This window comes from Choristoneura fumiferana, chromosome 13 (genome assembly GCF_025370935.1).
Source record: "Choristoneura fumiferana chromosome 13, NRCan_CFum_1, whole genome shotgun sequence".
Lineage (NCBI taxonomy): Eukaryota > Metazoa > Arthropoda > Insecta > Lepidoptera > Tortricidae > Choristoneura > Choristoneura fumiferana.
In genome coordinates, this window is record NC_133484.1 from 5,229,914 (window position 1) to 5,251,848 (window position 21,935).

General features: G+C 37.9%; 3 protein-coding genes across 3 annotated transcripts in view; 1 reads left to right on the forward strand and 2 right to left on the reverse strand.

The window, feature by feature from the left end:
- Nucleotides 1-191: 191 nt before the first annotated feature.
- On the reverse strand, nt 192-10,831 carry LOC141433944 (heat shock protein 68-like). Its single transcript, XM_074096097.1, has 7 exons — nt 10,514-10,831; nt 8,234-8,423; nt 6,685-7,566; nt 6,322-6,591; nt 6,140-6,241; nt 5,783-6,010; nt 192-3,407 (listed from the first exon to the last, which is right to left on the reverse strand). The coding sequence occupies exons 2-7, from the start codon at nt 8,402-8,404 to the stop codon at nt 3,159-3,161; spliced, it is 1,902 nt and encodes a 633-aa protein (XP_073952198.1). The 5' UTR covers nt 8,405-8,423; nt 10,514-10,831; the 3' UTR covers nt 192-3,158.
- Nucleotides 10,832-11,802: 971 nt separating this feature from the next.
- LOC141434338 (small lysine-rich protein 1-like) lies at nt 11,803-12,873 on the reverse strand. The gene has a single exon (XM_074096748.1). It carries the CDS (start codon nt 12,835-12,837, stop codon nt 12,589-12,591), a length of 249 nt encoding a protein of 82 aa, XP_073952849.1. The 5' UTR covers nt 12,838-12,873; the 3' UTR covers nt 11,803-12,588.
- Nucleotides 12,874-15,362: 2,489 nt separating this feature from the next.
- The window catches only part of LOC141434464 (uncharacterized), a 7,984-nt gene continuing 1,411 nt past the window's right edge, over nt 15,363-21,935 (forward strand). Inside the window, exons 1-4 of the mRNA XM_074096884.1 lie at nt 15,363-15,453; nt 19,498-19,624; nt 21,100-21,251; nt 21,883-21,929. Coding sequence (XP_073952985.1) covers nt 15,449-15,453; nt 19,498-19,624; nt 21,100-21,251; nt 21,883-21,929 — 331 coding nt within the window. The 5' untranslated portion in view covers nt 15,363-15,448. The remainder of the gene's footprint in view (nt 15,454-19,497; nt 19,625-21,099; nt 21,252-21,882; nt 21,930-21,935) is intronic.

Below are 21,935 nucleotides of genomic sequence, written 5' to 3' on the forward strand. Positions count from 1 at the left end.
AAGCGTGAAAAAAAAATATGACAAAAGATTAAACCGACTACAAAAAACCATGAAAATATTTTTCTACCACTTTGAAGTCGGTCGGTGCCTCAGCACGAGCCAGCAGGAGTGATTGAAGCCCAATATAAAGTGCGCAAGTGAGGTAGATGACTATAGGTCCACTCCACTCCTGCTGGCTCGTGCTGAGGCACCGACCGACTTCAGACTGGTAGAAAATTATTTTCACGGTTTTTTGTAGTCGGTTAAATTTTTTGTTATGACGGCTATGTTCAAACGGGAGCGTCCCCCCACCCACAACTACCTCAAAGGAAGGACAATTTGCAACAATTTTGGCCAAACGTGACTTCTACTACATCTACTGTCTTTTGTTTTTATAAAAGTTAAATGGTAATCGCCGTGGTGGCCTAATGGTTTGACCTATCGCCTCTTAAGCAGAGGGTCGTGGGTTCAAACCCCGGATCGCACCTCTGAGTTTGTCGAAATTCATGTGCGGAATTTGAAATTTACCACGAGCTATGCGGTGAAGGAAAACATCGTGAGGAAACCTGCACAAGCCTGCGAAGCAATTCAATGGTGCGTGCGAAGTTCCCAATCCGCACTGGGCCCGCGTGGGAACTATGGCCCAAGCCCTCTTGTTCTGAGAGGAGGCCTGTGCCCAGCAGTGGGACGTATATAGGCTGGGATGATGATGAAATGGTAACCATCTCTTCTTACAATATTTGCTGAGACGGTAATGACGAAAAGACCGCTGTAGAAACGCTGAATATTGACCCTCGCAAGTATTTCCTTCCAGATCCGACGCCTCTTAGCCGTCTCTCCTTGCTCACGTTTCATTTTTGTAATCTTTTTGTAGTTTTCCGTCGTACTCGTATCATCCACTTCAATATAGTTCCGCGCCCCAAATAGGGATGCACATTCTTTCTTTTAAATTATTTACTGTGATATAAAACTAGAAAATAAAAGAATGACGTAAAAATTATCAATAGCTGTTAAGTAATAAATTCTATTTCTAGACAAATGGACTTTCTGTGGTCGTCGTGTCTTGTCACGTCCTGTAACATGTAATATCTGACTGTCTAATTGAAAATTTATACCTATCTATAACTTTGTATTCTTAAGACATTCGAAAAATTCTTCCACAAACCTTCCAAAAATAAAACGGCTGGCATTCCCTATTGTTACTTCCATTTTAAATATTGTCACTACTTTAGAATAAAAGCTTGAATCTCAAAATCAATAATCTTAGCAACTCGTCACTACTTTAAAAAACTCGTATCTCAAAATGGATAATTTTTCTGAGTGCACTTCATGACCAGGTCAAGGTTCAATTTTGTTGACGCATTGATTTGAGATAAGAGATTTTTTCAAAGTAGTGACGAAATGTATTTTACTTCGTACTTTTCATGGTTCAATTTACATATTGATTTCAGATAAGAGTTTTTTTTTTAACTAGTGACGATATATGTATATATTCTTTAGTAGTATAAGTGCACTGAGCGACAACCTAAGGAACCACGTTTAATATTTTCATATTTTAAGCAACAGTTTTGTTTCCTTTTATTTTTGTTAATATTTTCTGAAAAATATAATTGTCTTATTGAGGTGATTATCAATAAGTGTTAATTTTCGAACAAGTTTTAGTGAATTTTACATCGATTTATTATGTCAATTGCTCATTATTTAGTTCTTTAAGTACTTTGAGGTGGTATTACTGTGCCCGTTCATTTAGTGAAAGAACAGTCAACAGCAGAAGTAGGGTGCTCAAAAAGATCTAAACACTCTCTTATTACCTTGTCAGTAGAGTCGTGCGTGTATCATTTTAAGCACCGTTACTGCTCATCTACTTCTGCTGCTGACTGTACCATGACCTTACGATACATGTTTATTTATTTAGTCAAACTGTTTAGCCACCTGCTACAATTCCGTAGTAAAACTGTATACAGGTATTATTTCCGATATAGCTCTATATCGAGTCCGAAGTACAAATAGTACAAAAACGATGACTCCCGAAACATAGAGACAAATACACACATACATAGAGACAGCAGATGTCTTAAACAGTAAAATATAAGTCCTGTATTTTTTATTTAAACTGATAGTTACCGCTATTTATCGCAATTTGTTTAAACTGAAATTGAGAAATATTATTTTGATATATATTTTCTTAATCTGTTTGATTATAGCTTTCATCGTAGCCAAGTTGCACATGCAAATGATAAAGTTACACGTTTGTAGCTTCAAGTTTTTACTTTGCTAAAATATTATAGTCCATTCGATAAAGTCTACCTACCGTTATATTGTTTTAGGCAGTTTTGTTTTTGTAAATTTACAAATGCTAAAGTTTTAGAACTAAAGATAAACCAATAAATAAGTATGTATTAAAGCTCTTGCGTAGCTCGAATGTACTCGATATTTAATAAATATTATTTATAAACAAATCAATATGTGAAATGAGCATGTATTGAAAAGACAACTTTGCATTTATTTATTAGAAATAGGCGCACAAATTAGCTTATACGGTTGGTTTTGGAATTATTGCAAATTGTTTTCACCATAATTGTTATATTTTTGTAATAAATGATTTTATATTACATACTGTCCATATTATTTTACTAAAATTCAAAGATAAAAAGTGTTATGTCGACTTGATAGTCCCACAAATTTTAATTTATTTTCCTGAAAGGATCCAAAACTGGAAATGCGATCGCTTGGCAATCAGAATTTTGTAAAATTACCTTTAAGGTTTCTTGCGCATAGATATATTGCTGTCACTCGGGCCTACATGCGACGAGCAAGCGCGTCAGCAAGATTGTACGTGTTTACGTGGCTGAGAAAACCAGTGGCTGATTATTACGTAAATATTTTTGCTCAGCGACCGCAAAAGTAACTAAAATAAAATCTAAACATAGGCAATCAGTACATTTATAAATTGGATTTCGTCTGATCTGGCTGTAAGATTTTTTTCAAACAAAAGAAGCAAGCCTTTTTACGTTTTAAAATGTTCAACGCCGAAGATCAGGAGTATCCAGAGCGCTAATGATCTGTTCGACTAACAAAATCGCACTGCACTGGCGTCTTTCTGTGTCCTTGCTCCAAGTTTACGATAGAAATTATATTGACGGGTCTAAGAGGCAACATTTGTGTAGGCTCAGTTGGATTTAGAGCTCCTGTACTCTGGGTCCACCAGGGCTCGCAGGGCGGGCGCAGCTGGGTCCGCCTCCCCCCACCGCGCCATGCAGCTTCATCATGACAGGCTGACAGACTTCTTGGGCTTTCTTCATCTTATTCTCCAGGTCAGTCTTGGACGCCTCGGGGTTTTGCTCGAGCCATTGTAGCTGCTTGGTGCACTCTGAAGTCACAGCCGCTTTTTCTTCGTTTGTTAGTCTGGTGCTTGCGTTTTCTACAGCCTAAGAAAGTGGATATGCGTTAGGTAAAATACTTGAGGTATTTAGTATTCCGGTGTTGACGAACGCGACCGACGACCGCGACCCTTATAGTCTAACACACTGGAATCGCAATTGTTTTCACCACTTCTTTGTGTCAGACGAGATTACCTAGATAGTTAGACAATACTGCTTACGGTAGCAAGGCCTACTGCTTAACCTGTCCTCAGAGGCACAAATTTGTGCCCAAATTCCTTTGATCCTGTTATCCTGGGAGATGACAGATTAATAAGTTTGAAGCACTAACGGACGCAAGCAATCGCGTCGCGCCACTATTTTCATACTGAAGCGGTGGCAGTGGGTCACGCGACCCGGTCGCAGTCTGTCGCGGTCGCCAACATCGGAAATATATATGCAATATATGTACGTTTAGATAAGGAAAAGACCATTAAGTTTTTCCGTTGATACCAGTATGACCTTAATAAATAAATATCACGGGACAATTCACACCAATTGACCTAGTCCCAAAGTAAGCTTAGCAAAGCTTGTGTTATGGGTACTAAGCAACGGATAAATATAATTATATATATAGATACATACTTAAATACATAGTAAACACCCAAGACCCGAGAACAAACGGGCAAGCAACAAGCTTCGAAGTCAGGTTCTCTAACCACTAGGACATCAGGTCGTCTAAATTTTATCGGTAGGTCGTTTTAATTTAGTATTATATCAAAAGGTATTTAAAGCATGCTTTAGTGATTTGATAAATTAATCAGACCACCAAATCACCAAAAAACTTCAGGTACATTTGTAAAATCAACCACAAAGAGATATATCCAACCTAATTGGAAGAGGAACACTGGAAGAATACAATTCTTTAACAATATGTGTGAATAAATAATTAATTAAGCTCCAAAGTGTCTACATTTCAGAGGATACAGAGTTATTGCTCTTTATTGCATTGCATATACACATACATAACGCCTGGTTTGGTGGATACTATCTTTGTTGCTGTGTTCTATGGCTAGTTCATTATGACACTCGCAGGGATACATCATTTTGTAAGACTAAATTGGATACATATCTTTGTAGTTGCGTGTACTTTCGATTCGCGTACAAAGTAGTTCTGTATCGAGGAAGGAAGGCACGGTTCAAAGAGTATATCTAATAAATTTAGGTATGTACTTTACATTGATGCTGGATTCTTTATCTCCTTTATATTAAAATAATGACAGTGACTGATGAAACTTGTGAAGTTCGAATAAGTTTAATATAGGAGGCAGGCCGACGGCAAACTGCCTTAGGCATTTGACAAGGAGTCCGAAATCGCTTTGCGTTGCATAACATAATGGTTATAGCCGGGGCTACATAACACGGCAGTAGCTGAATAAACTCACAGGAAGCCAAGACATTTATCATTCCCTTCGTTTGATTAAAAAATTCCAACTTTACATTCCAGTTCCTCTAAACTCTAAACTTTTCCAAATTTCCAGCAGAGTTCGTGTTGAATTCCGTTTTCATCACGCACACTCCAGCCCTCTATGAAGTGCAAAATTCGAACTTCGTATCTTGCCGTCCCGCTAACGCTAATATTATTTAATACGAGAGTGAGAGGGACGGTACGATATGAACTTCGATTTTCGAATTTCGTAGTAGCCCCCCAGGCATGGCTACTCGAAGCGGGAAAAGCTCTAATTGAATATTGATATTCAAATTGAGCTATTGGGAATTCAGCGGATTCCGAGATTTTTGATCGTTAAGTAAATATTTGATTGCTGCGGATTGGAAAGTAAAATATGCGTCCCTAAAGCTTAACGAAAAGATACGGGCCGGGAAACATATTTCGACTTGCGATAAAGCTCCGAATTTAGAAGTTATATTAGGTATCTATCTACTACACGTAATCTCTGTCAGTTTTGGGGCATGGCGAAAGACGACATTATGAGTATCAACCGCAAAACGTTCATGATGGACCTATGTCCCCCAAAAACACCACAAATGCCGGTCCTGCGCCTTCGCGTCTGTCCCACCCCCTGCATCCATTGACACCTACGTACTAGACTGCATGTTTCCTACATCAAAACGGCGCACAAAAAAAGTTCACAGCGCGGTTTCGTGAACAGTTCACTATATAGTTTGTTGACGTCCATCACAGGGGTTGTGTCAAAGTAATATTGATGATTGTTCCGAACAGCCAGTCTAGTGCCGTAAGGTACATAGATGTCGATGCCTGCATCCGTCACCAGATCATCAGTCGTTGTTGGAGGCGGAGGCCTATCTACGCAGCGTCTTCCGTAGGTACCTGACCGTCATTGAAATGAAGACCATAGTACTTATTACTTGCTAGTTATCGGTTCACGTTCATCATCTAAAAGAATCATGATATACCTACTCACCGTTTTGCACCCATATAAGTATCCCTCCAGCTGATTCCTTGCTTCCACGCGTTGCCTTACAGCTTCATCCTCATTCTTGAACTTTTCCGCTTCATTGAGCATTTTCTCGATCTCTTTCTTGCTAAGACGCCCCTTGTCGTTAGAGATAGTGATGTTCTCCGACCGACCCGTGTTTCTGTCCTCGGCTTTGACTGTTAATATCCCGTTGGCATCGATGTCGAATGTCACCTATGAAGAAAACAAATCCTCTTCATTACCTACCGTTAGTCACTGAGCTATGGCTTGTGTTATTCTATTATTTCCTCTTTGAACTTAAGATGAAATGTAGGGTGATTGTTACTATTACTAGGTACTTACTTCAACTTGTGGTATGCCTCTTGGAGCAGGCGGTAAACCAGTAAGATTGAAAGTACCAAGCAAATTGTTATCCCTGGTCAGCGCTCTTTCGCCTTCATATATCTGTAAACAAAATGGTAGATATTTACGTGTTATAATCATCTTAGGACGTCAGTTTTTATTACCTTAGGTTCTTCTTTTACCTGAATAGTGACGGCTGGTTGATTATCAGCATATGTAGTGAAGATTTGCTTTTGCGCTATAGGAATCCTGGTATTTCTCTGCACCAGCTTGGTCATGACTCCTCCAGCTGTTTCAATGCCGAGGGACAACGGTATGATATCCACGAGTAAAACGTCTGCGATGCGGGTATCTTTCGAGCCACTGAGGATGGCTGCTTGGACAGCCGCGCCGTATGCTACTGCTTCATCGGGGTTTATGGAGAGATTTAATGATTTCCCATTGAAAAATTCCTATAAAACAACAAAAATGTACCTAAGTACTCAAATCTTAAATCGAAAGTTAGTTACAACCGGTGCCTACTCTTAGGATAAAAAGTACTTGACCTGCAGTAGTCTTTGAACCTTAGGAATTCGTGTCGAACCGCCTACCAATACGACATCGTGTATTTCTCTTATGTTCAATTTCGCATCTTTCAAAGCTTTTTCCACAGGCGCTATGGTCGCACGAAACAAATCGGAGCATAGTTCATCGAAACGGGCTCTTGTTATTTTTGAATAGAAGTCTATGCCTTCAAATAATGCGTCCACCTCTATGTTAGCTTCGGTGCTAGACGACAGCGTTCTTTTAGCCCTCTCACAGGCTGTACGTAGTCTTCTCAGTGATTTAGGGCTATCTCTTAAGTTTTTCTTGTACTTTTTTTCAAATTCTTGAGCAAAGTGTTCGACCAATCTGGTGTCGAAGTCCTCACCGCCTAAATGAGTATCACCTGACGTAGAAAGGACTTCAAATAATGAGCCTTCGGCTATTTGAAGAATTGAAACGTCAAAAGTTCCACCCCCCAGGTCAAATATGAGGACATTTTTGTCACCAGTCAAATTTTTATCCAGCCCATAAGCTAAAGCGGCAGCGGTTGGTTCATTGATAATCCTCAGGACATTGAGCACGGCTATTGTTCCGGCATCCTTTGTAGCTTGACGTTGCGAGTCATTAAAATACGCAGGGACTGTTATTACAGCATCTTTGATGGTTCCGCCTAAGTAGGTTTCAGCTGTTTCTTTCATTTTAGACAAAACCATCGATGATATTTCTTCCGGGGCGAATTTTTTTTTATCTCCTTTGTATTCAACAACGATCTTGGGTTTACCATTTTCAGATATGACTTGGAAAGGCCAAAATTTCATGTCCTGTTGTACGGACGGTTCCCCGAACTTCCTCCCGATCAATCGCTTTGCATCGAAAACTGTGTTTTTTGGGTTCATTGCCGCCTGGAATGGTATAAAATGTAAAACATCAATAAATCCTACTGAAATGTATAGACATGCAAATCATCCGTTACTTAGTATGACAATGAAGTCGTTTTATGCATTGCCATGCAATGACCGGGTGACCTTTTGTAGCGATACGGATCTCACACACGTTCAACAAACCATAGCAGAGTTCTGACTTCAGGTAAAGTTACTCGTATCTATTTTAAGCTGTAGATAAAAACGAACGCCACATGAAAAGTAATGATCTTCGATGTGATAATAAAATAGCGAATCAGTTACAAAGAAGATTTTTGCAGTTACCTAACCTTCAAACTCGTTACATTAATTTTTTGAAGCACAATTTCGAAACCTTCAAAAATTACGAGATAAAAACGTGATACATTAGTCATGTGACAGCACTAACGGTGCGTCAGCATTATTTCAGTATTCAGTATTGATTTTACTGCAACATTTCTTACAATCATTTCATTAAAAAAATGCCCTGTCGTCCACACTGCTTCAGACTGTGGTACAGTCGAGTTCATAAACTTTTGAGCAAAAATTTGATCAAAAATATCTGAACACGACTATTGTTAATGGCGTAGAAGCGTGTTCGGATATTTTTGATCAAATTTTTGCTCACAATTTTATGAACTCGACTGTACGGGCGGCGCAAAGTTCCAACCTGATTTTTAGCAGCATCTCCAATCAGCCTTTCATTCTCCGCAAAGGCGACATAAGAAGGCGTGGTTCTGTTGCCTTGGTCGTTGGCTATGATTTCCACCTTCCCGTGCTGGAAGACTCCAACACAGGAGAACGTCGTGCCGAGGTCGATGCCCACTGCTGGGACACTCATTGTGGCTTAAGCACTGGAACTAAGTAAAGTAAAGCTTCTTTTAGACGGTACGTGTACCTAATATCGTGGGAGTTTACGTAACATTGCTGGGCCATTCGGCCTTTGACACGTTCACTGTCCCCATACAAAATGATTTGACGAAGTAACACGTTCAAGAGTTCCACTTTGGGGTCGGAAAAACCTCTGTTAAGAAGAATCCGGCAAGAAACTCAACGAGGTATATTTTTTTAAACAGATTTACAATATTATTAAAGGATATCTATGTATAATTTTTTTTCTATACATCACAACTTTATTTTTAACACAGTAGGTTCGCTATTAGAAGGGATCGCTAATGCGGATCGGAATTATTTCCAAATATCCCTGTCCATGATATAATCATTAACTTTATAATAGGCCTTAGATATTAATAAGGTGTTAATTTATAAGTGATCATCGTTCAGCGACGGCAATGTGCCTACATTCCAAACGAAAAAAAAAACAAAAAGTAGCCTATCTGTACTTACAGTACATAATGTGCAAGTTGCGGAAAGATTCTAAAAAAATTAAAAAGTTCTGGGAATTTTGTGGAAATTTTCACAAGGTATATAGGAAATTTAAATTTAAGAAACGGAAAGTTTCAATCGTCATACAAAATTCTGAGAAATTTCTGTAATTTTCCTATAGGTATGAAAAATTCCACAATTTTAGAAAGTTTCCTTTACCACATCAGTAACCTACAGAGATTCAATCGAGATTTCTACATATAAAAAAAATATTAAAATCCATCCCGCTGTTCCGTGTGAAAGAGGAAAACACACTCACAAAGTAACGCATTTATAACATTAGTACATTAGTAGAAAAAGATTGTTCGCATCCATCATCACTTTTTAAAAGCACTTGTTCCGCAAAAGGCGTATGATATCATAATGAAACCCTTGTAGATGGCAAAACGCTTCCTTGTAATTAGTAAAAGGGATCACAAATTATCCATTCATTAAAACCCTTTTAAGTATCAGAGTGATATTTAAATTATGTTCGTGCTTAATTGGGTAAATAGACATTTTAGAAACAGTATCGAGTACGAGCTAGGTAAATACTTAATGCAGATAGATACCTACTCCGAAATACATTAAGTAACGCCTTGCAGCGACCTGTGGTTGGGTAGGTATGACTACTATAAATATTTACGATTTTTTTAAATTAAATAAATCAAAAAACCCGACTGCTAAAACTAAAAGGAAGAAAATAAGTCTAGTGGTCTAGAACTCTGTCAAGAAGCTCATTTAAGGTTCAACAGTCGGGACCCATTCAAATCGTAACCAGCTCAAAAAATCTTGGTAGCAGTCTTTTTGAGTTTTAAAAGGTAGGAGGAACTTATGACACACGCATATTTTGCATAACTTAGCTTTATCATAAGGTCGCGGTGAGCAAAGAATTATTTAGTCTAATTTATTGAATTTATAAAATTAAAATACTGAAAATTATAATTAACAAATGAAATAATATAAACTATGTCAAAACTAGAATTAAAAACAGTATTGAATTGAGATAATACGTTAAATAACATAAGATGTTAAATAATTAAAAATAAGAACTGGTTCAATGAAATAGTATGATAGCCCGTGTCATTCATTCTGCTCAAAAGGCTCCCCGCGTTCCCTCGTCGAAAAGCTACGCTAATTCTTTGAGAGATAATCTTCTTCTTTTGGTCTCAGTTGTGTTCAAGTGCCCTTTTGCACCCTTTTGAGTCCATCTGCGCCAGGGCCCTATGATTCAGGGTCTCAAGGCCGCCACGACAGTTAGTTAGAAGGTAATTTTACTCATGTTTTAGATTAGTAATAGTTAGTTAAATAGATTCCCCCGAAGATTGGTTCAAATCCTGATCAGGTAAACCTTCCAGGAAGTTTGAATTGTATGGCAATGTGGTCTCAGGAGTCAGGAGGGCTACTCTACGAAATTTGAAAATCGAAGTCCGTATCGTACCGTCCCTCTCACTCTCGTATTGCATCAGCGGGACGGCAAGATACGAAGTTCCAATTTTGCACTTCGTAGTATGGGGCCAGGTTTTAATACCTCAATAGCTCTACTAAAGGATACCGTTAGAGATAGGTATACTATGTTACTTACTGTTGCTGGGATTACTAAGTATACTTTAGAGGATATGGTGAATTTTCATTCTTGATCTAAAACAAACTCCAGAAGGTACAGTACGAACCATCGCCAAAACTTTAAACTTTAACACTGTTTTAAAAATACCAGTGGGCGATTCTCTGCGCTAGTTGGTATGATAATCTGGTAACACATTTTCCGTACAAATATGTCATGGTGTTAATTTTACATAATTTTAGTTTTTTTGCATTTTATTGTAATTTACGGATACTGACATGCAGTTGAAGATGAAACGTTTGACGTTTTGTTGACATCATACTCGATTTCATTAAATAAGGCGAACTATTTTTTTTATATCTAATCACCAATGTCAGAATGACAAAATGTATTCAAACTCATTTTGGGTACGTCAAACAATTTGAATAGCAAAAAGTAGAAGATTTTGTTAGAGTTTCCATGCTACCTGACCTGAGGCCGTATTGCCTACCGCACGAAACAGAAAAATCTTGGAAAAAGCCTATCGTTTCTGGCGCTCGCGATCGCAATCAAATGACAGAAGTCGCATACAAAAACTGTCATTTGATAGCTATCGCGAGCGTCAGAAACGTTATGCAAAACGGCCTCAGGTCGAAGTACAGGACGTCTACAAATAGAAAATAGTCGAACATGCCATCAAATTCAACAACCCATTATAACAAAATGTGGCCACGAAAATTGAGGCGTTTGAAACGCGTTAATAATGACCCGCCTGCCCCTTGCAGTGGGACGTATAATTATAGGCTGATATAAATGATATAAATTCCACACTACCACCTATAAGTACATAGATTAAGTTTAGCTCGTTACTACTTAAATCTACTTCCTACATAATTTATAAATAGAATATGTGTTAAGCTTGAACCCTAACACCTAACAAAGAAAAAATCTACATAAATATAAATAAATAAATAAATATCACGGGACAATTCACACCAACTGACATAGTCCCAAAGTAAGCTTAGCAAAGCTTGTGTTATGGGTACTAAGCAACGGATAAATATAATATAGATACATACTTAAATACATATTAAACACCCAAGACCCGAGAACAAACATACGTATTTTTCATACAAATATTTGCCCCGACACGGGAATCGAACCCGGGACCTCAAGCTTCGTAGTCAGGTTCTCTAACCACTAGGCCATCTGGTCGTACAATTAATTATAAAAATGAAACATCTTAGTAATTTTCTTATTACTTTATTAACTTTCTGCCGCGCATAAAGCCAACACTTTTTATTTATTTACTAGCTTTTACCCGGCGGCTTCGCACGCGTAAATTATTCGGGCTAGTAGTTGCAATTGAAATTTTCGGGATTTTACAAAATTCCCCTGGAAATTTTCAAAAATTATTTCGTGGTCTTCATTGAGGTTGTGTTGTGAATAACTGTATAAAATTCAAGACTCTAAACCCAGTGCTGAAATTTAAAAAAAAAACCCTGTCTGTGGGAATATCGGGATAAAAAGTAGCGTATGTGTTATTCCAGACGTCCGGCTACCTACATACCAAATTTCATGGCTCTAAGCCCAGCGGTTGTTCTTTCGCGATTTTATCCCTAGGTATCCCGTGGGAATATCGGGTCAAAAAGTCGCCTATGTGTTATTTCAGACGTCCAACTACTTACATTCCAAATTACATGACTCTAAGCCCAGCGGTTGTTATTTCGCGATTTTATCCCTATCCCGTGGGAATATCGGGATAAAAAGTATGCTATGTTTTAATCCAGGTTATAAACTAACTTTTTGCCAAATTTCATCTAAATCCGTCCAGCCGTTTTAGCGTGAAGAAGTAACAAACATACTCACTCACTCACAAACTTTCACATTTATAATATTAATAGGATTTTTGAAACGGGCTTCGTAAAAAAATTCACATTAGCCCATAGGGCAAAATAATAACTATCAAAACGTATGATCACAATATTAGACTTAGGTATATCCTCGTCACATCAGCAAACCTGAACAGCATCAACGCCATGTCTAAAGCCGGCTGAGCTAAGATACCCACAAACACTTGTTATACTTGCTCAGGATGGCAATACTTTTAAACAGCGCTACTTCTTCCCCTTCTTTTTCTTCTTATTAAAGTCTGGTGGATGGAACCCTCTTGCTTGCAGCAACTCCTGTACATTATGGCACGCATAGTATACATTATCCATAGCCGCATCGGTCAACATGTCCACATGGCATCCCTTAGATTTGCCTTTCTTGCCTCTTCCTCCGCCTTTCTTTGCCTTTTTATTGTCACCTCCTTCCTCTTTTTCTTTCTTTTCTTTTTTCTTACCTTTGCCTTTACCGGCCATCGTAATGTCGCAGGCAAGCTTGTTGCTAGTTGCGAGTTATCGATTATACCGAGGGACGGTGGCATGGTTACTGACTATATCGCTTTAAGTACAGTCGTCATTATAAAGATTAGATGTTAAAAAAATCTGAACGTACGTTGTATAATATTTACAATCTAGAGTTAAAATTTAAATTTGACATTTAAAAAAAACTACTGGACCTTGGGTTATCTGTGAACTCAGACTTGAATAGTTAACTAGTTTTAAAGTCACCTGTTTACTAGGTATTAACAAAGATGGATCATGGAACACGAGAATAATTATACTGTATTAATTTCAATATTTTTGGTATTTTACTGACAATTTTATGTTATTTTCGATAGTGGGCACATTTTTAAGATTAAAGGGTTAACCCTTATAGTTTCTCAATGTCCATCCGTTTTTTCGTCCGTCTGTCTATCCGTCTGTCCGCGGCTTAGCTCAGAGACTTTTAGTACTAGAAAGCTGTTATTTTGCATTATTATCAAAAAAATATAAATTGGTCATGTGGGACTCCCTTGAACTTTCATTTTATTTTATTGAGTATAAGCATTTATAAGATTTTAAGTAGATCTGTTTATACAGGGCGTCCCACGGCTATGCCACAGTGTAAGAGCTATGCCACATGGAGGGGAAGTAGGTACCTTAAGATAGACAATTTTACTGAAAGGAGACTTTATTTTGATTTTAAAATCAATTTTAACTGCATTTAAAGATTTTTGAATAATTGCCTGTCTGAACCGGGAATCGAACCCGCCAAATGGTAAAAATCACACCCGCTTTCAGTAAAATTGTCTATCTACAATATTTAAGGTACTTCCCCTCCATGTGGCATAGCCGTGGGACGCCCTGTAGGTACCTCTTGGCAAGCAACGGGACACCTAGATTAACAAACAAGAATAAATTGATTGATCAGATTAGGTACTGAAACTGAGCGAAACATAAATTTGTTGAGCGCTGGAACAAAAAACACAGCTGTTTAGACAAAAGGGGGCAACAAAGGTCAGCGACCTTGTACGTGTATTTTCATATATTATAGTACGGGAGTTGGTGGCATTATTATTGCCAAATTTAACGTTTCTATACCAAAAAGTGTGCAATTTGTTTGACTTAGATCGACTAATTTATTGTAATAAGGCCACATTACCTAGGACAAACGGTCCAGTTAGATAGGTCCAACTTCGAGAAAGAGATCACTCGTCGAATCCGACTCGGCTGGGCAGCGTTCGGGAAGCTTCGTAGTGTCTTTTCATCCAAATTACCGCAGTGTTTAAAGTCAAAAGTCTTTGACCAGTGTGTGTTGCCAGTGATGACTTACGGATCTGAGACGTGGGCGCTAACGATGGGCCTCATGAGGAAGCTCAAAGTCACTCAAAGGGCTATGGAGAGGGCTATGCTCGGGGTTTCTCTGCGGGATAGAATCAGAAATGATGATTATTATTATTGTTATTATCGACATAGCCTGAAGAATGGCGAAACTGAAGTGGCAGTGGGCGGGGCACATTGCTCGCAGGACTGATGGCCGATGGGGTCAAAAGGTTCTCGAATGGCGTCCGCGGACCGGGAGACGAGCTGTCGGTAGGCCTCCAACAAGATGGAGCGACGACCTGGTTAAGATCGCGGGATTGCGGTGGATCCGAAAAGCACAAGACCGGTCTGAGTGGAGAGCCTTGGGGGAGGCCTGTGTCACGCAGTGAACGTCTTTCGTCTGACATGATGAAGGCCACATTGACACAACATGGATAGAACTGTCTCTACACAGGTATTTGATATTATAAAAATATTTTGCAATTAAAAACACGATGTGTACGTAAAATTTAGCCATATGCATAGTTTATACAAGCCTTTGTACAAGTATCTTAAAGTTTATCAGTTGTATTTTGTTAATTTTCTTTTGTACAATAAAGAGTTTACATACATATAAGAGTAATTCTCATTTTTGTGCACACAGTCACTTCCATGGATATCACTACCGTGGATGTAACAACTCTTTTAAATATTTCAAAAAAAAAGTTAATCTTACGACGAGTTACTGTATCATGTATAATTTGTGAATCCATCATAAACATTAGCACTTTCTCGAAATATTAGAAAACCAAATTACATCCACGCTAGTAACATCCATGGAAGTGACTGTGTGCACAAAAATGAGAAATGCCTATACAAGCGAAAGAGGCGAGATAGATTTGTACACCTGCCTAATTATTAGTTGCATACATATATCTCAACCATATTTGAATAAAAAAAAAGATAAACTCCCACACTTACCCATTCGAAGTGCGAGTTTTAAAAACCAAATCAGTTGTCACTTGTCGACGCAACGCTACATAACGTATTTTGTGTATTACTTAGTTAGTTCAGTTTGTTACCTCACCAAAATCAATTCCTGATTAGCTTCGGTTTTCATTGTTAATTAAAACAACGGTTATATAAACATGGTGGAAGCGAGTAAGCATTTCTTTGAGAAAGTTGTCGGTGGTGCACTTGTCACGAGATGAGATGGCCCATCCGTGGTCGAAGAGTTGTTTCAACGGTAACATGATCATGCTGGCCAGCTGTATAAAGGGATCCTACAAGTTCTATGCGTTAGTCTATGTCGTAAGTAATTAAAATAATACCAGTTAATCTCACCCATTAATATCTCAGCCATTCTCATTCATCTGTGCACCAGTCCAATTACCGTTCGGCATTTTTTCCGCACTAGTGATACGGTAATTAGCCTGGAGTGCAATAGTGATACGGTAATTAGACAGATGAATGAAAATGGCAGACATCGTTTTGCAGATCTGTGCACTTAATCTTATTATTAATAATTATCGTGTTTCTTTTGCAGAATAAAATTAAAACAGTAATTAGGCCGGTCCACAGACGAATCAGAATGACTAATCTGAGTGGTCTGTATTGTCTGCTATATCGAACCTGTGTGTTTTCCATATTAGTTGTCATAAGGGTCATAAGGCCTGTTTTTTTTTTATTTAATTTGTAACGGGCAACTTACAAATTTGTCACATTAGCCCATAGGGCAAAACATTAACTAACCAGTAAAAAAAATTACATCTCACAATTGATAAAAACTAATTCCTTGTCAGGCCTGTTTTACTATTCATTAATAAATTTCGTAATAGATATTTGTGACGCTCTGCTCTGTTTGTTTTGTCCGAATAATAAAGATTTTTTTTTAACAAAAAAGTAAAACCGACTCCAAAAAAATAACAAAAATGGAACCGACTACAAAACTTTTGAAAATATTTTACTAGCACTAGGTACCTACTAGCTCGAAGTCGGTGACTCAGCACGACCCAGCAGGAGTGATTGAAACCCATGGTATGTTGGTGAGGTAGATGACTATTGTTCCACTCCTGCTGGCTCGTGCTGAGGCACCGACTTCGAGCTAGTAGGTACCTACCTAGAAAAATATTTTCAAGAGTTTTACAGTCGGTTCCATTTTTGTATTTTTTTATTTTTTTTGTAGTCGGTTTTACTTTTTGTTAAAAATTTATTTATTTCTCACTTTTTAGTGATTTGTAGCCAAAGTACATCTCACAAAGATTCCATTACCCCCAAACACGGCTTAGTTACGTTGTTTTATAACAGAGTTCCGTTGCCTACCTTCCGGCTTCAGCATCAGATCAAGTCGAAAGAATCGTTAACTTAAAGCTTCTTTTTAGTCGCTTATCTTGGTTTAGTAATCATGATCGTTTATAGACGCGCGAGCATTAAGTACTTAGCTTTGACGAGTTCCATTGGCCATCTACGGTCTTCATCAGGTACAGTTTACCAAGGTATAATTTCTTAATGTAACTGCTTATCTTAATGCTAAAAATGCCAAAATCACCATAGGTGTGCCTATAAATTTTGAGGTTTTCCCCTCGATTTCCCTAGGATCCATCATTAGATCTTGACTTGGTGACAATGGGGACACCGCAAGAGGAATTACTCTTTCGAAAAAAAAAGAATTTTGAAAATCGGTTCCATAATTTGACCTGAGTAATCGTGAACTATATAAAAAAAATACAAACATTGGAATAACTAAGTACATATTATTTGGATCTCCCTGAACTTTAAGGAAAGTTTTTCACCCAACCTTCCTCATATTAGCTAACGGACGGCTACCGTCTAAGCCCGAGGTGCGCCTTCTGAAACGCTACCCTACCCCTTAGGGGAAAAGTACCGATCGAGTACACGTGGAGTGGAGTTTATTTGATCCAACTGCATCTGAACCTACCTACTGCGGTACTGTGGTGTTGATGCACCACCTGCTGTACCTAATCTAGCTCTTACTTCTTTCTCTAAGAAAAGGTTGTCTGGAAGAGATTGCTCTTAAGCGATAAGTTCGCCTATTGCTTACCCTGTAATTTTATTTCTGTTTTCTGTATCGCTGCAAATAGTAATTTGCGGCGCATAATAAAGACTCATTGTATTGTATTACATTGTACCTTTTTACAGAAAATGTTACGAAATACCGGTTTGTTTGAAATTGTATCATTTTATAAGTGAGATCATTCTACTTGGACCTTGTATCACATGAAACAAAACATTGATGAACCTGGGAATATATTTTACTTCATAATAGTGTAGTCGAGTTCGTAAACTTGTGAGCAAAATTTTAATCAAAAATATCTGAACACGACTCTATGATTTAAAACGTATATTATGTATACATCTCCTCGTCTCATCTGTCTAACATCCAAAACTAAAACTATTTATAAACTAAACTATGTTACAAAATAAAAACGTCATCCAAATTTTCTGCCTCAGGCATTGACCCCAAGACACTGGCAGCATTGACTATTGTTAACGGTGTAGAGTCGTATTCAGATATTTTTGATCCAATTTTTGCTCACAAGTTTATGAACTTGACTGTAACTAGAATACAATAAAAAAAGGCTCAGATCGGGAATCGAGCTTCACTAAAAAATATTACCCTAATCCGAGCGCTGGAATTCTCAATTTTTCTCGTATAACAAGTTTTAGCAGCCATTGACGTTAATTCTTAGCAGATACCTACCAACCTTTAAATCTTCAATGTTTGACATTTAAACCTTATGTAAATGTAACCAACTTTTACGTTAACATCTAATGAAAACCTCTCCAAGAAAAAAAAATGTTTATGTAGATTGCTTCTACATGGTACATAAGCATTAAAATTATTCCGGATTTTTTCACCAGGTGGTTGAGTTAGTTTGACTTTAAAGACAACTTTACTGTAAGTAAATGTTTTAAAGTTTTTTTTTTAATTTCTTTGTTCACAGTTTTCATATAGAGATCGATTCAAGGTGTCCCGCATCAAAGGCGTAACTAATTCCCATGACCTTTACATGATGTTCAATCAAAACCTAACTATCTGCTGAAATTTTTAAACATCCTCTATATTTCCTTCTGGTACAATTCCATTTGAATTGTGACCAATCGTAGAACGTTCTCACATTCAAAATATCATAGTAGTTGTCCGTCTCAATGACTGCTAAGTATTTTGGTTCCAGAGGGGGTCCCGTTGCAAAAAATTACTACGCATTAACACTATACATCAGTATAGACCTTATGAATCAGAGTTGCTAGTGAGTTAACAAGAGGGCTATCGGGGGTTTCTCCACGGGATCAAATCAGAAATGAGAGATAATAATGTAGAACGAGGGTCACCGATATAGCCGATATAGTAGATTAGCTCGTTGAAAAGGCAACGGGCAGGCCATAGGTATAGCACGGTGAACAAATAGCCGTTGCGGCCGAACAGTTCTCAAAAGAAGACCGAGGATCGGCAAGCGCAGCGTAGACCGTCCACCAACGAGATGGATCGATGACCTGGTTAAAGCCGCGGGCTCACGGTGGATACAGGCTTCTTCCAACCAACAACTGGAGGTATATGGAGGAGGTCCATGCCCAACAGTTGGACGTCCCACGGCTGATATGATAATGATTATGATGACCGATATACTTAACCCGTACCACAACACCGGTTAAAAATAATACTTAGTGATAATATACAATGCAGCTAAAATGTAGTAATTATTGCAGTTTCAAATACTTATGAAAGGCAAGAAATTGAACAAAGCCGAGCTACTGGCAGTTCAAGCTGTATCTAAATTCTGGGATATTTTGGTTTCATTGTCGGACCTCCGTCGTAACATACAACTGCATAGTCAGGTGGGGCGCCAATGTTATTAAATTTCGAAAACTATACGTATTTAAGTAGTATTGTCTCTTTAATATCGTATGATGTTATCTAGTCAATTAAAAAGAAATATGATTTTAAGAGGATTTTGTAGTCATGGCTTAGCATACAAACGGTGAAAATGGTTTCCACTCTCCACCCCAATTTTTGCCAGTCAACACTAAAGCTAGGTTTATATACGTTTCATTTTCATTTTCTTAAATGTCAATAAACTTAATTGACGTTCATGTATTGTTTTCGTTCAAAACTAATTCTAATCGACATTTCAGAAAACTAAAGTTACGTGTGTAACTAACACATCATGCAGAAATTAGTCCATGGCAAACGTTTTGGAATTGGAAACCATTATTACTTCTGACTTCTATCTCTCTTCTTCATGTTTTCGCTTTTACTTCACAATCCTCTTGAAGTCTTATACAGATTAAATAATATGCATATTAAATTCTTATTTAACTTTCATGTTCTTCCAGGCAAATATTTTGCAGCCGGTTATACTATTACAACACGATGTTCTTGCCATCGGTCATCAGTGGCCTGGCACTGTACTTGGAGCCGATGGTCAGAAGAATCCCAGTCACCAATCTCTTTGCTAACTTGGTAAGCATTATATATATATCGTCACTACTTTAAAAAACTCGTATCTCACAATGGATTATTTTTCAGAGTACACTTTATGACCATTACGTGAAGGTAAAATTTTGTTGACGTATTGATTTGAGATACGAGATTTTTTCAAGGTAGTGACGATATATATATATGTGTGTGTGTGTGTGTGTGTGTGTGTGTGTGTGTGTGTGTGTGCGTGTGTGTGTATATGTGTATATTTAAATAATGTCATGCGAGCTAAACACGTAGTAACCTTGCATATGGCTTAAATCCACATTTAATTTTCTCAGCTGTTTTTTTATATGATGTGAAAAGCATCACCGCCGCCATTTTTCTACTGTCAATTGAATAAACAATGGCGAAGATAAGATATAGCCACTTAAAGTTCCATGTGACACTTTTTGCACGGCGTGGCGTCACGGCCCCACTGTGACGCGCCTCATCTTTGTATTTTTTTAACCCCGACGCAAAGAGTGTGTGTCTTTGTGTCTGAGTGTCTTTGTGTGTGTCTATCTGTCTGTGGCATCGTCGCTCTTAAACGGGTGGGCCGATTTGAATGCGGTTGTTTTATTATATAGCAGGTTTTCTAGCAATGGTTCTTAGACATCTTTTATCAAAATCGGTTCAGCCGTCCCAATTACCGATGCGTTGCCGGCCGTTTGAGAAAAAATAGGCTCGTTTTTCTCTCGTTTTTAGAAGATCTCTAGATCTAGTTAGAGCATTCAGTATCAATACATTATTTATCTACACCCATATCAAAGTCCTCTATAATACGTTCAAAAACCAGCCAAGAGCGTGTCGGACACGCCCGAAATAGGGTTCCGTAGCCATTATGAAAACATTAAGTAATATTTTTCTAGGGATTTCGTATTTTATACGGAATCTTCCAAGTTTAGGTATATTTTATACCTTAGGCTGCTATTTACTCTTAAACTACTAATAATTCTCAAGCAAACTTAGTCGTTATAGTTTTCCTTGAAAGTTTGATATATTTACTAACATCCTGAATTTTTTAAAAATTTTCCACCCACCGGTTTAGATTTTAGAGGGGGGGGGGGACGACGCTCGATTTGAATGAACTTTAAAGTTGAAAGTTGAATTCGCAAACAAATCACTGAATCGAAAAATCGTCTTAGCAAACCCCTAATGGTTTTAAAAGACCTATCTAAAAAAAACACCTCCACTTTACGTCTGGGAATTTCGAGTTTCGTGGTAGCCCTGCTGGTAGACCAAGTCAGCAATACAATGCAGGTCATTTATCATTGGTTTCAGAACCCATGTTAGAGTACTTATAATATGTGTGTAGATAAAATATTGTATGCAATTGTACGTAATTAGGCCTTAAAACACTCATGTGATCCTTTGATGAAATTCGGCTGCGCCTCGTTTCCACCACAAAAAAACCACACTCGTGTAAGGGCCCCTACTATTACGTAACAGTTGCATAAACTACTATTAATTCACAGGTATTTGAATATTGGATAAGGACGTTACACATGGAGGGGTTTCTCCGACGCACGCCAGGAAAAGAAACAATCCTCTTCATGATTGGAAGTGCTGTCTTCTTTTATCTTTTGCGGAAAGAGCGAGATAATGAGAAACGCACGCCTTTGTTTTGGTGCGTATTAGTGTCCATACAAAACAAGTGTTTTCAAACTTAGGTAATTTAAGGGGCAATACCTAGTATTTTTTTTAAATTAGTTATTTTCAGCTAAGTACTTTAAATTATGTATTTGTGTTATAGAAGCGATTATTCGATAAATTGATAGTATTAGTTGCTCTGAAAAAAGTCGTTATTCGTATCAATTCACTTCTCATTGAACAGCAAAAGTGGTAGTGGAACCATTATAATTTAGCCAAACCCGTCTGTCTGTCCGTCCTCGGTGGCTTAGCTTAGAGACTGTTAGTACCTATTAGAAGATTTTATTTAACTTGCAACGTTCGTGCCTGAAAAGCCTTTTGCGTCTAATGTTTTCGTCTCAGAAAGGTCGAGTAAGTATACAGATTTTTAGTGACGTTTGAGTACGAGTGTTACAACATAAACCATTGGCATTTACTTATACTGAATTAAGTTATTTCTGACATTCTTATACTAGCTTTATCTGTAACAAACTACAAGGCTGAGTTTTGGGTATGGGCATCTGGGGCTATAGCAACCGCGGCCTCCAAGACACAATAACATTGCAATATAAAATGTACCGTCAAATAAGAAAGTGTTGTGAAAGTATTCTTCTGTTCTTCTATCTCAGGATATTCACACCGCCTCGAGTTTCTAAGGAAGTTTGTGAACCGCTAAGTGGAA